This window comes from Impatiens glandulifera, chromosome 9 (genome assembly GCF_907164915.1).
Source record: "Impatiens glandulifera chromosome 9, dImpGla2.1, whole genome shotgun sequence".
In the NCBI taxonomy this organism is placed as follows: Eukaryota; Viridiplantae; Streptophyta; class Magnoliopsida; order Ericales; family Balsaminaceae; genus Impatiens; species Impatiens glandulifera.
This window is the reverse complement of record NC_061870.1, coordinates 36467048-36483822: the sequence shown is the minus strand read 5'-3', so window position 1 is coordinate 36483822 and position 16775 is coordinate 36467048. Positions and strand designations below refer to the sequence as shown.

The 16775-nt window shown below is 32.6% G+C and overlaps 2 protein-coding genes and 1 non-coding gene across 3 annotated transcripts; all 3 read right to left on the bottom strand.

Moving 5' to 3' along the window:
• Nucleotides 1-3314: 3314 nt before the first annotated feature.
• On the bottom strand, nt 3315-5341 carry LOC124916378 (COBRA-like protein 10). The gene is made up of 2 exons (XM_047457092.1): nt 4788-5341; nt 3315-4722 (listed from the first exon to the last, which is right to left on the bottom strand). The coding sequence occupies exons 1-2, from the start codon at nt 5339-5341 to the stop codon at nt 3315-3317; spliced, it is 1962 nt and encodes a 653-aa protein (XP_047313048.1).
• Nucleotides 5342-6014: 673 nt separating this feature from the next.
• On the bottom strand, nt 6015-6875 carry LOC124916377 (CRIB domain-containing protein RIC10-like). Its single transcript, XM_047457091.1, has 4 exons — nt 6739-6875; nt 6548-6645; nt 6353-6461; nt 6015-6244 (listed from the first exon to the last, which is right to left on the bottom strand). The coding sequence occupies exons 1-4, from the start codon at nt 6794-6796 to the stop codon at nt 6015-6017; spliced, it is 495 nt and encodes a 164-aa protein (XP_047313047.1). The 5' UTR covers nt 6797-6875.
• A 2825-nt stretch (nt 6876-9700) lies between these two features.
• Nucleotides 9701-9780, bottom strand: TRNAL-UAG. Its single transcript has one exon. It is a non-coding gene; the product is annotated as a tRNA-Leu (tRNA).
• Nucleotides 9781-16775: the final 6995 nt, after the last annotated feature.

Sequence of the window (16775 nt, the reverse complement as noted above, 5' to 3'; positions counted from 1 at the left end):
AACTCAAAGGTAAATTTGTCCTATAATTTTAAAAACAATTTTTTTCTTAGTTTTTATCAAATATTTTTTTTTTAGGAAAAAACCCATTTCCTCAAACAAACCCTAGGTCTCCTTTTGTACTCAGAAGATCACCCAGTCATCTTCTATGTATGCCTCAATTCAAATGAATGTCATCTGCTATAGTTACATTTTAATAATTAATATATATACTAATTCACAATCATTGAGGAAAAATTATAATTTTCATTATGAGTAATTTAAATATGACATACAACTTTTATATATAGACTAGACTTTTATAAATTATTGCTAACAATAAAGACCTAGAAAAGGTTTCTCACATACAAGATGCCAATATATATTCAATTTAAAATATATATATATATATTTTTTAAAAAAAATAAAAAAATATATGTATATTAAAAATGATAAAAAAATGTTCAAGGACAACGACAAAACATGACATGAGTCATTTTATTTTTATTTATCATTCTCCGGGCTCAGTCTCTCACTTAGATTCCCGTCCTGTTTATAAAAAAAACGTTACTTGCTCAATAGGTTAACAAGCTCGTAAGTTCTCGAGAACAATGATTAACTTTCCGACGTACTTATCAACCTCCCGAAATATAAACACTAACCATTACCCGAATTGATTAACTATATATATGGGTAGGTTTTAGGGCTTTATGTGTTCTAAATTAGCTCAACTAAGAAGAGTAATTTTAAGAGATCAAATGTCACATATTACTTTAATCAGAATAAATGTCATATTAATTTTTTATATTCAAACAAAATAAAAAATTATATTACTATTAGTAATTAACCTCTTAGTTTTTTTTAAAAGGTTGAATAGGTCTGTTCACATATACAAAATTTAGAATATTGACTAAAGCTTCATTTATATTGAAAAAGTGATCAACTAATAAATTATTTAAAAGGTTTAATTTAATTAACACTTTTATATTATTAACACTGATTTATTCAGGAACTAGAGTTATTTATTAAGAACAACGTTTACAATGTATTTATAAAACTAGATTAATTAAACGTATATACTAATATTTTATTAATTTAAACGTACGTATTATTAAAAATCGTCTCATCTAGTCTATTTTTATTAACTTGTTAAATATTTTTTAAAATTTAATCTTTATTAATTAAATATTCATTTTTTTCTCTCATCTTTTTTTTATCAATTCATTAATTAATTTATCTTCTTTTATTTATTTATTTATTATTTTATGTCTTATTTTAAAATGATTTAATTTATTTTTTAGAGACTAATACTTGAATATTATAATGTATAAAGTAGTTCAATATTTACAGTAATATTTACTTTTATTAAAAAAATTAAATTTTAAATTAAATATTAAAAAAGAACTATTAATTTTATATTTTTATATTAATTTTTTTTTTACAAAAACATTACAGTAAAACAAAATTCATCAACAAATCTAAACAAAATTTCTATTATAATTTTTTTTGAATTTTTTTCTATTATAATGTTTTTGTGGAGGGTTTTAATTTTTTAAATATAAACAAAAATAAATTAATAGTCTTTGGGTTTAATTGATTTAGAATTTAGAATTTTTAATAGAAGTAAATATTACCGGACTATTTTATACATTTTAGTATTCAAGTATTAGTCTTTAAAACAAAAATAATTTTAAAATTAGACATATGAAAGAATGAAAAAAAGAAGAAATAGATAAAAAGAGATAAATTAATTAATTAATTATAAAAAAAAGAAAAAAAAGAATATTTAATTAATAAATATTAAATTTTATAAATATTTATCAGTTAGTAAACTTAGACCCGGTTAAATAAACTTTTATTAATATATACGCCAGCTAAATGAAGCTAAATGATGTGTTATTAATTAGTTGGGTGAATAATTTTTATTTATTTTATTTTAAAAAATGATCCATTTAGTTGAGGAATAATTAATTGCATAAATATTTATATTGATATGCAAAAAAATATTATTTTTTATATTATTATTATTATTATTATTATTATTATTTTTGAATAAAATTAACAATTATTTTTAACACGTTTTTAGTGAAAAACTGAATTTGTGATATTTGATTTTATTTTTAATTTTTTTTTTTATAGTAAAATCAAATATTTGATCTCTTTGGTTAGAGAGAGCAGTAATTTATAGAGATTCCCATGGCAAAGATAATCAAAGTGGACTAGTAATTTATTTTTGTCATAATCTCAAATATATTCAAATTTAAAAATCAACGTCTCTACTATTTAATAAGGAAGGAAATCTATGAAGAAATGAGAGCAATTTTATAAGTAGAAACTTCTCCTTAATTAGGTCATCTCACCATTGCGAAGAAAAATCAGTCGGTCCCTTTCTGAACAAAATATAATTTCTATTGATAAAGGTTGTTCGCCACAAATTACGTCGATTGTTTTCCGACGCATACAATATTGCGGAAAATTTGTGATCATGCGCCGGAAGATAATGTTATTACAGAACTTATACAGCCAAGCAAAACGTTCAAGAAAGCAACCATTTTTTCTGTTATAATATTTTTTTTTATAACTTGTATTTTAATAATACTTAAAATAAAATTATTATAATCTTAAAATCATAAATAATTTTAAATAAATAAACTCTAATTATTATAATCATTAACAATCAGAAATATTTTTATGAACTATCAACTATAAAATTGACAAAATTTTAATGTTTTAAATGACATTTATTATCAATGATTTTTTCATCTTCAACTGTAATTTATTAATGATTTTGACATCAATTTAAGTTACTGATCAAATTTACAACTATACTAAGATGCTTAGTGAAAATTGCAAAAGGAAACTATGCTTATTTTACCGGCTAGATCATGCGCCACTAATGATTCGTCGACAAATGTGAACTTGCCAAAATGAGCCAAACCTAAAATAGCTTAAAATTCTCAATGTTTACAAAATGTTACATCCACTCTCATTTGAATAGAAAACTCAAGAACTCAATAACAATTAGAGTACTATTATTAGAAGATATTGTCTATCTATGTTTCTTTTTAAAAAAAAAATCAAACTAGAGTTTTGATTGATAAGAAAATACCTGTTTAAAAAACAATTTTCTCAAAAAAATTCACAATACAAAGAAAATGAAATTTCATTGTAACTAACTTGGGTTGGGGGTGGGTCTCGGTACTTATCTCGTTGTACCAAGCTGATGTTCTTCTTCTTCTATACGTCGCCTAATAGGAGAAAATCAAACAAAATTGATGGTTCTCTCCTCTCTACTAAAAAAGGCCTACCAAATCTAAGTTTAATTATATATAAATTCACTATACTTGGTTTCTCAATAGCAAAAAATCCGTAACAACCAAAACCACTATCATCACTATGTTTACTCTTCTTCGACGCCCATTTGCAGTCGGAATGTCCTTAGGCAGTTGACACTCTTCCCCGTTAAAATACACTCTCGAAGGAAACCCGTCGCCTTTCGACACTTTTAATCCCCATGTGAACCTCTTCTCAAACGATAAGACAGATTGTTGCTTTCCCGGAATTCGGGGATCGCCAGGCTTCGAACCATTAGTCTCCGCCATTAGATAAGTCATCCCAGGCACGCCTTGCATGAAAATGGTGTTGTTTGGATTCTTTAGCATTGTCCCATTAAACGAGTAAGCCTTCTGGAAGCCTTTTCCGCTTTTCTTAAACTGAAGGGCCACGAACCAGTCCTCGAAATTTATATCTTCCCAATTGAATAACGTAATCCTGCCTGTCCAACCGCTCTTATGGTTAGAATTGAGGTGCCAATTTATGCTAACCCCACAATTGTCTCCACAGGGAAGAGGTTTCGGGACTCGAAAATGGTTGATTTTGGCCCAAGCCTTCGCTTTAACCGATCGATTCGAGAAAGGAACCAAGAGGGCTTCCGTGGGAAGAAGCATTGCCTTTGCATGTTGGTTGCATTTTTTAGCGTTTTCGCACCCGCAAGCGCAAGTGCTGCAAGGAATGGCAGAGTCGTTGTAGTAAGACGAAAAGGAAACGCAGCATCGGTTGTTTCTGAGCTTGGGTCGCGTTATATTACACGCGACCTGCCAACTTGCGATCGCCCTGGTGATTTCTTGAAGCCCTGTCTTGTCGGGGTATTCTTGGGGATCAACTCTTATGGGTTGGGAACATTTGTAACTGGGGTTAAGAGTTCCAACGATTTTCCAATTTGCGGGGGGATAAAGGTCGATTCTGCTAGTATCTGGAGAGATTTTATAAACTTGAAGCTGAAAAACGGCTTTGGATTTGTCTTTACTCATGGTTGTGGGCAAGAGGCTACCGTTTCTGCAACAATAAGGAAGCTTTCCCAGCTTATCGTCGTTGGCTTTGTCTGGAGGCATATCGGTTATGGTTGGTTTCTTTTCGCAGTTTTGAACCTGGGAGAAATCAAAATCTTGGTATTGTTGTCCTGCAGCACCAAAAATGCAACCCGAACCATCTTTCAAATGGGTATAAGCTCCTCTCATTGAAGAAATGAATTCTCCTCTTTGCCATTCCCATGTCAAGTTCCAATGATCTAGCTTCCCCAAAGGGTTATTGTTCTGCAATTCCACCTGGGCCAGGTAATTGTTGCCGTAGGCAGTAAGAATGTCGTACGACATTGTAAGATCTGCTTTTTGTCGTGGTGTATATTTCGTCGTCACATTCTTTCCTTTCAGCTTTGGATTCCTCACGCAGCATGCATACATTGAACTTGCTGCAATAAATATCAAGATTAATGATGGTCCTAATTCTAAAGAATTGATGATTCTTATACATTCTTACCATGGCGAGTTGGGGCGGGGCATTTGTAACCATCGTTTTCGAGCTTGATTGTCTTGGGCATGGGGACTCCGGGTGCTCGGAGTCCGAACTGAGTTCCCTTGAACTCTACTCTAGCTTGGATTTGGGTCAAGTCGTTTGCAGTATCGATTGCAGTTTTCAAATCGGTTTGAGGATAACCGCCAATGTAAGTCCCGTTAACCCCAACAGAGGCTGGAAAATCATTCCCGTCTAACAGGACTCCACCACCTGCAGAGACAAGTATTTCCTGTTGATGGAACCCAATGAACATCTTCCATGCCTTGAGCTCGAGCTTGCCCGTGTTCAAAATTGACGCCACCGATTTAAACGCCCATGGCTGTGCAGACGCGTTCTTCAGGTGGGGATACTCTTTCTCCCGCGAAATGAACGTGTAAGAAAGGAAAAAACCGTTGCAGTCGTTTGCAGCCGGGGGAGGGGCGGTTGAATCGCCGGTCGTGTCGTCTTGGGTTTGGCCTGTGCTGGCCGTCGATAACAGAATAGTTAAACTTATTACTACTTTCCATAGATTCATGTTCCCCAGGAATTCTTTGGTGGATTTTCAGTCCCGAATTTCGACATCAAGGAGAAGAAGACATGGGGGAAAAGAGAAAATCTTAAGCTTTCGATTCGATTTCGATTGCGATTGCTTTCTTTTGATCGAATTGTCAATGTTTTGAGATTGATTTTGCAGAAAGTGCTGAAATTTTGATGGAGGAAGGCTTAAATGTTTATTTTCAATTTTAGTGGAGACAAATGATGATCAAAGCTCTGGCTCTCTGTGCAACCGAAATAATTGGCGGGAGAGAAGGAACGCCTATATAACTAACTACCAACGGTCATACTTTCTCTATTCTATTCTAGGAAAAAAAAGTATAGGAAAAAAAAGTATATTCACTAACTATATGATAATAATAATAATTGAATTTATAAGTTAATCTGTATTACTTTTCATGGAAATTTCCCAAAATATAATAAACAAAAAGAATAAAACAGTTCCTAAAATTTTCCATTTTCAACCAATTAGATCTCAATTAAAAATCTTCTTTTCTGATGAATGTAATCACACAAAACAAGCAAACACTATTAGAGCATTTACAGCAATATATAAAACATTGACAATTTTCCTCGATCCTTGTTCTTGCAAACACTTCATCTGTTGGTCAAAATATTAAGGTTTAGTTAAAAGGGATGCATGGTATCTTCTTTTATAACACAACTTCTCTGTTTTCTTGTCTGCCAGTTTCATCGACGAATTTAGCCTTCAATTTTGCAGTTGCTCGAGACGATCTTGACGAAGATGCGGATGTAGACGTCGACGATGAGGAACTTGACTTTGATTTCTTCCGTTTTTGCTTCTTAGGAATATCTGGCATATCCATTGGTGGCGTGTCTTTGAATATATCAGCCACTGGTTGGCTGTCCATGGATTCAAAATCTATATATCCCACCAGAATAGAGAAAGGAAACAAATGTGGATTCAAAATCAAATATGTTCCTTAAATCAAGTCATCAATCAAACTAGAATTATTTGTTTTTTTCAAACCTTGAGACGCCCATGTTGACGAGATTATGGAACTGGAACCGCCTCTTAGCTCGTGAATGTTGCCTATGGAAGTTGTCGAGAAATCAGACGATGTCTTGAATTCGTTCATCTATATCATCATCATCATATCATCAACAAATTAAAGGACAATAATTGAAGTTGAATTTACACAAATGAGAAAGAATTAGAACATACCCAACCGGGAGCATTACCAGTGGATCCATCCCAGCCAATATGTGACACATGTTTCACGTCTGTTGGATACCCAATATCTAACTCACGATCCTTCACAACTGCAAGAAGAATTCTTGATCATTATTGTGACTTATGATAAAAGGGAGAAAAGAAAAAGAAAAGAGGGTTTGCAATTTGCATGCAGGAATTACCAAAGATTTGTGATATATATTTAAACCCTTTACGGATCCCTTTGATTTTGGTTGACATTGATATGATACGGACTGAAAGCTCCAATCCTCAGGACAAAAGAGCAATCAGTCCCTAATTCCTTCACAAAAGGATGTTTTTCCGCCTACCTGTCAAAAACAGAACATATGTTAACCCTTTTTCTCATCAAAAGTTAAGAATCAAACCCAATAACATAAACAATGTCCATGAATAATAGCCACAAAAAGTTGTAAAATTGCAGGAGAAATGATGCTTCTTGCAACTGTAACCTGCCCACAGAAGGAGCTTGGTATATATTCATGAATGATTCATCCAATCATGGAATAAAAAACAAACATTGGCCTAGCTAGAAAAAGATACTACCTTTGATTCTAAAGACCAAGAAAAGCAATAATTGTTCCTACTTCTTCTTCTGCAACTAATCCCTGCATTACGACACTAATCCATGTCTATCTTCTTCCTCATGACAAATTTATGCCCAGAATTAACTAAGCTAATCTTCTTCAATACACCAAACAAGAGAAAGAAAGAAAATGGGGTATTTAACTAGTCTCTGATATGATAAGATCAGATCAAATCAGATTAGAGATTTGGGAGTGATTAATAATGGAGGAGACAAAGAAACTGAAGGACAGCTCTGACAAAAGAATGTTGGGTGGGTTTTGAAGAAGAAGAGTAGAGGACATGAAGGGATTATTTAAATATCTTTTTTTTATATATATAATTCCACATATATTTCTTTTTCAGCTGTAATCTAGTTACAGTAATATTAAATATTATGTTAATGTTATAATTAATTATAAGATAAACTATATGACTGTGTTAAAAATTATTCTAAAATTAACGGATTGTGTTTTAATTGAGATACTTTCTTTCTTTTTTCCACTAATGAACTAATTACCAATTAATTTTATAAACAATTATTGAAAGTGAAAACAAATATTTTTCTAAATTCGCAATATTTTGGTTGGATAGGAATTATGAAGAGGAAGCCAGCACACATATGAAAGATCTTCAAGATTTCATCACTAATTAAGACTAATTAATTATAACTCCATACATTATATATGGTCAGTGGGATCAATATATCAGAATCAATGAAGAAGTAATTAATCTCATACCATTTCTAATTTATTATATATATATATATATATATATATATATATATATACATATATATATATTTATGTTTTTTCTATAAATTTAAATTTAATCTACATCATTTCATATATCTCACAAATTTTGAAGTATTATATATTAGGTAGGGTTGATAATTTGTTAAATATCCCAACCTTATATTTTCAATAACTAATATTTTGACACCTTTATAATTTAATTTTCAAATAATTAATTAATTAATTAAAATCATATACAAAAACATAAAATAATAATAATTTAAATAAATATTTTGATTCAACATATACATAATAATAATCAAGTATATAAGTAATAGTAATAATTATTTGAAATATTTTTTTAACTAAATAAATAAAAACTAATTGTATTTATTATCCTTCAATAATAACTTAAGAATAATAAAAAGTCTAACTTTATTTATTTATATATTTTTATATTTGTCTTTAATAAATCTTAAAATTATAAATTTGATCCTTATAAATGATATTTTTTTGGAATCAATACAAAAGTTGTGACATGATTATAATATATTCATTTATTATAAAAATTAAAAAAGTTATAATATATATTAAAGATCTTTATTCAAAAAAATAGTATATGTTGTAAAGTCGTATCTTCATGAGGTTGTTGTTTTTTTCGTGCTAGCCACATGACGAGGAACGAGACAGATTTATATAACATGGAGAATATCTAACAAAAATTAAATATATATTTATTTTAATTCCAAGTGGCTCAACCTCGGCCATTTTTTTTTTTGTCAAGAGAGAGAGGGTTGAAGGCACGTCTGAAGAGAGAGTGCTGGTTGGAATGCAACATAGGAGAAATGGATATTAGCCTCGTTAGGAAATAAATAATATAATAATAAAGTTTTTTTATTTTTTATGCTGAATAGACAATAAAATATATATAAATAGAAATGAATATTCTCAACAAATCTTATTTTTCTTTCCCTTTCGAGATGGATTAGTAGCTATATACAGCTGTTGGCCCGTCTGTGAAATGTAAGTTTTTATTTTAAAAAAAAAAAGTAATAAAATAATGTGTCAGATTTAATTCAAATTAGTAATGGTTTAAGTTGCAGATGGGATTCGATTCGATTCGATTGTATTATCTTTCTAAAGATAAATTCTGGTTATAAAATAAAATAAACCCATACAAAATAGTAAAAATGCAAATAAAAAAGACTAACAAACAAGTGAGCTATTATTCTTGTCATGGTTGATCTAATAATAAAATGTTACATCCCTAATCATTATAACATATGACCTTAAACAACACTAAACATTTTCACCCCCTTAGAATTAATAATTGTTGTCGTGGGTTGAAAACTGTATCACTATGTTTAGAGAATTAGTCTATATAATATGAATATAGCAGCCAATTGGTAAATGATATTAAGAATAAACTGGCATCAATGGATTGGGTCACACATTCCCAACATATATAGTTTTGAACGGTCTATTAGACTTAATTTTCAATATATTTATATATAAGCTAACTAAGCTGTTAGTTAGGAGACAGCTGATTTTTGTGACTAATTTAGTATTAGGTTTTAAGTAAGTCATAAAACGAATACTGAAAAACCCAATTAGTATTTTATTCTCATAAGTCAACATACCAAAAGTCCTTTTCTAAGCAAATTTTTATAATTTTTAAAGACAAATTCCAACAACTTGTTAACCTTGTTTGTGAAATCTGAGATTGGCCTTAGTTTAGTTTTTCTAATTTCTTTCATGTTAAACAAAAAATAGAAAAAATAAATGAAGTATGTTTGAAAAAATGATGAAAAATAAAAAATAAAAATATTGACAACTGTGGGATTTGAACCCACGCCCTTTCGGACCAGAGCCTAAATCTGGCGCCTTAGACCACTCGGCCAAACTGTCTATATGTTAAGAGATTTCCATTAGATATTATTTGATCCTTATATTACCGGATGAACAAAGACTAAATTTAATATTTAAGAAGCTGATTGATCAGAGTTAATTCCGGTTCATGCAATAAATATAACAGCTTCCTTTTTCATATTTTAATAGTAATTGATTGAGCAGAGTTCACACAAGTCATCATGTAATTACAATTAACATAATTGCATTTTAATCACTTAGAAATAAAATACTAGAATAGCTTGATATCAATTGATCACACATTTATAATTATTTATGTTCTGAATTTGTAAGCCTATTGTGTTAAAGAGCCAATATAACTAGTTGCCCAGGTTTGAAGAATCAAAATATAGGAACAACCAATATTCTCAATTTGTAGAATGTCCTCACCCTTCTTGATATAAAACCTCTATTTTTTTTCCAATGTATATTGACCCTGCCTCAACCAAATGCTCTATCATAAAACTTGGATAATTACTGTAGTAGATAGATATTGTTTTTTAGAAGCCGATGTTCTTTTTATTGAAATATCCAAAATCATGAAAAGATATTGTTTTTTAGAAGCCAATGTTCTTTTTATTGAAATATCCAAAATCATGAAAATATAAGTCATGTACTCATGTCATTAGTCAAAAGAAAATCCCCAAAAAACACTAAAAATAGTTGAGGTCAAAACCTCTTAACCAATGTATCTTTTACAATAGCTAAAATTACTGCTAGTAATTTCAGAGTAGGTATGTGTTTTGTTTATGATAAGCTTATAATGTTGTATGGGCAGTTATGTATAGTGGGGTAGTGAATAATTATGAAAGTTATGTAACCGTTAGAGTTTGGGTAAGATAAAATCCTCAAACCTCATTATCAATGAACATTGAAAAACTTTTTTAAGAGACCAAAATGTCACGGATTCGATTCCACCTGGAAGCGCTTTGAGTTTAAGCGGGCTCATTACTATGAGGGTGTCATGCTAGCTCTCATTTATTTTAAAAAATAAATAAACATGAAAACACTTAAAGTTGATATGTACATTTACCCCCTTCTTCCTTGAATTCTTGGTTGTTAATCAATTGACAAATTTTTTATTCTTTTGAAAACCATGTTTTTATTGCCCTAAAACCATATAAATCAGTATTCTATCAAACCCTAACCTATAACATCTTGGTATCAAAACCAGACAATCCTATCATGGTGGAAACCCAACAATAGTCAGAGATAGATGCCCTTCGTGCTTCCATCAAAACCTGCCTCCTTTCTCGATGTGAACACCAAAATGGATTGTATGTTCGACACTATTGAAACTCGTATGATGGTCACTGAAGAACAAGTTTGTATTTTTGGCCAAGAAAACCGCCTAAGGGGCACGAGGGTAATCATCGTCAGAACCCTCCACGCGATAGAAACATCTGAATATTCTTCCAACCCAGCTCACCAAGGTTGACTTCCCTCGATTTGATGGAACCGAAGTGGAGGGCTAGCAGCAGAACAATTTTTTTCAGGTTTATATGACGGAGGATGAAGCCAAGACAGACATTGCTCCCATCCACTTTACGGGCAACGCCAGAATGTGATGGTTTCTACTTACAACAACGCAATTAATGGAAAATCGATGTGAGAAGTGTTTCGGAGGGACCTTTTAGCGCATTTCGATCCTTCTATGTATGACACCCTCATGAGACAGCTTATGCACCTGCAATAGGATGAAGAATCAGTCTTGTATTACAATCAATAATACATAAATATTTCTCAGAAATTGCTTAACCTTTTCGGAGGGAGTACATGATAGAATGTTGGTCTGAACGAGGAGATTGCAAATGCTGTCAAACTCAGAAATCCCAAAACTTTGAACGAGGCAATGTCGATGGACAAAGCCCAAGAATCAATATACAGATACATGTGGAGCAGATGACACTTGTATAGTAAAACCACCCCTTTACTTCCCAAATAGTCGGGCCAAGTACCAACCAGACTTTCTTTTCGGGCATTTCTCATGCATCTTCTTTCGGTGTGAATCAGGGCTCGATGAAACAATTAAATCATGTTGTATTTGATGAGAAAATGAGGAAATGCCTTTATTACAAATGTGATAAAAAAAAATGGGAACCAAACCACAAGTGCAAAGCGAAATTGTTCACGATCTCGACTAATGACCAAGAAGCCTTACCAGATGTTCAGGAATCGATTCAAGAATCAGTTGTTAATGATCCTTTCATTGTTGTAGCCCAGCCCAATGGAAGAGCCTTTCATTTCCCTGCATGCTTTAACCAATTCCAAGAATTTCCAAACTCTCCAGATCCGGGGCAATATTGGGAGTCTGCTGGTGGTGATCCTTATTGACACAGGCATCACTCACAACTTCATTAACAACATAATTCTGAGGAATATAGGCCACGAGGCCATGACAACCCAAGTGATGTCGGTAAAAGTGGTAGACGGTTCAACCTTATTTTGTTCTAGCGTTTACAAAACCTGAAATGGTCCATGCAAGTAAGGATTACCAAGCGAATATGAAAATTCTTACTATGACATGTTATGATATGGTGTTGGCATAGAGTGACTAATCACTTTAGACACTTCAGCCTGGAATTTCAAAAACCTTATATTTTTTTTTGAAAGAAAGGTTATGACCATTACCTTGCAAGGGATATCACATACACAAATTAACCTTATACATGGTCACCGGTTGGAGAAATTGTTAAGGAAGGGCAGCATGGTACAAACAAAAACAGAGTATGAAGTCCAATTTTTTGCACTTATCACAAAAGCCTTAGAAGAGGTTTCTGAAACCAGAGGACTTACCATCAATAAGTGAGCACGATAATCAGATTTCACTAAAGAAAGACACTGAAGTTGGGTGCTTACACCCTTACCACTACTCGGCCCTACAGAAGTCAGAAATTGAGCACTTAATCAATGATATGTTGGATAGGGGAATAATTAAAAAAAGTCACAGTTCATTTGCTGCTCCCATGGTGTTGATTAGAAAAAAATACTTATCTTAGAGGATGTATATCGATTATAGGAGGCTGAACTCAACTACCATTATAGACAAGTTTTCAATTCCGGCGATAGAAGAATTGATGGAGGAGCTACATGGATCCAAGGTTTTTTTTTTCCAAATTGAATTTGAAATCTAGGGCTTGACAAATGCACCTTCCAAATTTAATAAATTTGATGAATGACGTGTTGAAGCCATTTATAAGGAAATTTGTGCTGATTTTCTTTGATGATTTTCTGGTTAGGGTTTACAGTCCAAATAAAAAGGAGCACATATTCCATATGATGCAAATATTACTCAACTTATAACAACATCAATTAGTTTTTAAATAAAAGAAAGTTCAGTTTTGACTGTAGTCAAATTAGATACATGAGGAACATTTTGGACGAAAAAGGGATAGATGCGGATCTGGAGAAATTGGAATTAATGAGCGTATGGCCCGTTCAACAATCAGTAAAATAACTAAAGGGGTTCTTAGACTTAACCGGGTATTACTTTAAATCCATCAAGCAATATGGTTGCATTTCTCAACCCTTCACTTTCTTGCTAAAAAAGGGACACTTTGGTTGGAACAAAGATGCAAATGATGCATTTCAGTTGCTGATGTAGATGATGATATCCCCTCCAGTTCTGGCGCTGTCCAATTTTCATATTCTATTTGTTGTAGAGACGGACGCAGGCAGAGTAGGCATTGGTGCGGTGTTGATGCAGGAAGGTCACCCAATATCATTTATCAGCAAAGTTATTGAATCTGGGAAGTTGCCATCATCGACTTATGAAAAAGAATTGATGTCTTTGACGTTTGCTGTGGAGAAGTGGAGAATCTAGCTCATATATAAAACCATTTGTGGTAAAATCGGATCATAAAACTCTTAAGCATCTGCTAGAATAAAGAGTGCAGACTTCTGTACAAGAAAAGTGGCTTTACAAATTGGTAGGTTATGATTTCACAGTGTAGTATAAAAAGGAAAAAGAGAACCTAGTGACAGATGCATTGTCCATTCGAGATAAAAGGGTCCAATGGGTAAAAATGTTGGTATATCATATAGTTGTGCAAAAAAAACAAATACAAGAGACTTATATAACAGATCTAAATCTGGTCGGGCTTGTTAAAAATAAGTTCAGAATCTAATTCTCACCCAAATTTCACTTATATCGATGGCACGTTGAGAAGAAGAGGGAAATTAGTAGTTGAAAAAAATGCAGAATTAAGACCACACTGATAGTTGCAATACATTCTAGAGTAGAAGAGGGGCATTCAGGCTCACTAGTCTCACAAAAGAAATTGCAGCTAGTATACTTTTGGTGAGACATGTTAAAAGAATAAGTCAGACAACATGGCATATAAAAGGCATATTACAACCATTAACAATCCATAATCGATATTGGGAATCCATTTCTGTGGATTTTATAGAAAGTCTCCCAAAAAAACACATGGAAAAATTGTCATTTTTGTAGTGGTGGATAGACTATCCAAGATGACACATTTCATTAGCCTACGACAAAAATATGGCAATTTGAAACTGGCTCGTGAAAACTGAACCGAATTGCCCCGTTTGGGACAATTTTTTCCCGAAACCGAACGAGGATGGGGCGGGGATGGTATTTGTGTCCCCCACCCCGACCCGCCCCAATTTCACTCCGTTTCCATCCTGATTCTGCCCCGAATACCATAAACATAATTAAATATATCAAATCATCAATATATTTATTTACTATATTTTATAAGAGTATTAAAATTATTTATTTTTAATAATATACTTTTTTAATATATTACAATATATATTATATTAAAAAATTGGTTTATATAATTTTATTGTATAATATTTATTTATTTTTTTTAAATAAAAATTATTAACGGTGCCCGCGGGATTCCTTGAAACCGAAAAAAACCGAACGGGGCGGGGATGGTAATTGCATTCCCCGCCTCGAACCGCCCCATTGCCATCCCTATATGACACCCATTTTCAGTCAAAACAGTCGCTGAAGCTTTTGTCAGCAACGTCTCCAAACTTCATGAGTAAGGTTTTGCTCAACACCTTTTGGTGAGAATTTCTGAAGATACAGCGGGTGCAGCAATCTCTGACCACAACATATCATCCTCAAACAGACGACCAAAATTGATATCGTAAACAAATGTTTAGGCACTTACCTACGTTGTATGGCTGGACAGACCCCAAAGGATGGGTTCGCTGGTTGCCATTGGTTGAGTGGTGGTATAAAACTAACTTCCATTCAGCCATCCAAACTTCACCCTTTGAAGTTGTCTATTGGTATCCTCCACCAATTCACACCTCATATGTCGTTGGAGATTTAAGAGTTGAAGAAGTGGACCTAACTCTTTCTGCACGAGAAACAACTCTCTAATTACTGAAATTTCACCTACAAAGAGCATAGAATGAATAAAACAAGTGCAAGAAAAAAAAGAACAGATGGAGCTTGGGTCCTGGTAAAACTGCAGCCCTACAGATAGTTGTTTGTTCGAAAATCCTTCCACAAGTTGTCTCCTAAATTTTTTGAACCATTCAAAGTGTTGGAAATGATCGGGAATGTGGCCTACAAATTGGAGTTAGGAACTGATGCAAAAATACACAATGTCTTCCACGTATATCAGTTAAAGAATTTACAAGCACCCCTACAGCCATTGCGGAAATCCCCAAGCCAAGAAAGCTGACAGGAAAGACTACATATTAGGGAACGAGAGGTCATATTTCAAAACAAAAAAACAAGTTTTGGTTGAATGGGAAGGATCAAGTCCTGAAGATAAAATATGGGAAAACTTTGTAACCATGAATATTCAATTCTCTGAAATGTTCCCAACATTGAGACAAACCAAAGTAAAAACTATTCGTCGTGGACAACAAACGTTTTAAGGGGATAATGTTACAGTAACTAAAATTACCGCGGATAATTTCAGCAATCTCAATATAGTTGTATAAGCAGTTATGTATATGTGTTTATGATAGACTTAGTAATGTTGTATGGACAGTTATGTGTAGTGGGGTAGTGAATAGTTATGAAAGTTATGTAACCGTTAAAGTTTGGGTAAGATAAAAATCCCCAAACCATTTTATCAATGGACATAAAAAAAAAAACTTAAGATTGATACGTACTTTTATCCCATTCTTCCTTGAATTCTTGGTTGTTAGTCAATTGACAAATTCTTCTTCTTGAAAACCCTGCTTCCGCTGCCATAAATTTATAAAACAATATAAATCAATAATCTATCGAACCCTAACCTGGTAGTATCATCACACACAAAGCTCAGGTCCAGCGCACATTTCCTTTGTGTTTCACCACACCATTATAGTCAATCTTTGCTCACATTTGCCCTTTGAAGTTCACACCACACCATTATAGTCAAGCTTTGCTCACATTTGCCCTATGTAGCTCACACCACACCATTATAATCAAGCTTTGCTCACATTTACCCTTTGTAAGTTCACATTGCACCATTATAGTCTAGTTTTGATATAGTTGTTTATTTTTTATTTTTGTTTGCTTTTTTTACAATATCATTAGTTCTCCTTGCAACTAATATATTATTTGTCTGAAACAGACTCCAGCTAGTGTGACCGCTCTCTACTACACCTTCACCTTCAACAGCGGTAAGGTCACGATGTGGAGTGGTTTTGAACCTAATATTCAAAGAATTCATGTGCATGGGAAAGAGTCTCCACCATTCAAATCAATCTAGAAAAGCAGAGTCCCCACCTTTCAATTACATGCATGTTGCTCATCCATGACAGTCATTGGCAAGTAATTCAAAAAGAGTAAACACTAATTTCTTCAATTCATAATAATGAAAAGCTAGTGATCCCCATCCAAATCCATTTTCTTAAGAGCAGGATTAATAAATAGAAGAAAAGGTTGAGGGTACAAGTTTAAAAGAATTCAACTTAACTGAAGATAGAAATAGGAACTGCAATCACAAGAATTCTCTTAAAATGCTAACAGATCTTGTCATGTGTATTGCAATTGAAACCTTCCTAACACCACC

Coding starts and splice junctions, on each gene's coding strand:
- LOC124916378 (XM_047457092.1), bottom strand. CDS start 5,341: ATGAATCTATGGAAAGTAGTAATAAGTTTAACTATTCTGTTATCGACG. Junction 4,723..4,787: donor GCCCCAACTCGCCATGGTAA/GAATGTATAAGA, acceptor ATTTATTGCAGC/AAGTTCAATGTATGCATGCT.
- LOC124916377 (XM_047457091.1), bottom strand. CDS start 6,796: ATGTCAACCAAAATCAAAGGGATCCGTAAAGGGTTTAAATATATATCA. Junction 6,646..6,738: donor ATATATATCACAAATCTTTG/GTAATTCCTGCA, acceptor TTCTTCTTGCAG/TTGTGAAGGATCGTGAGTTA. Junction 6,245..6,352: donor GTCAACATGGGCGTCTCAAG/GTTTGAAAAAAA, acceptor TGGGATATATAG/ATTTTGAATCCATGGACAGC.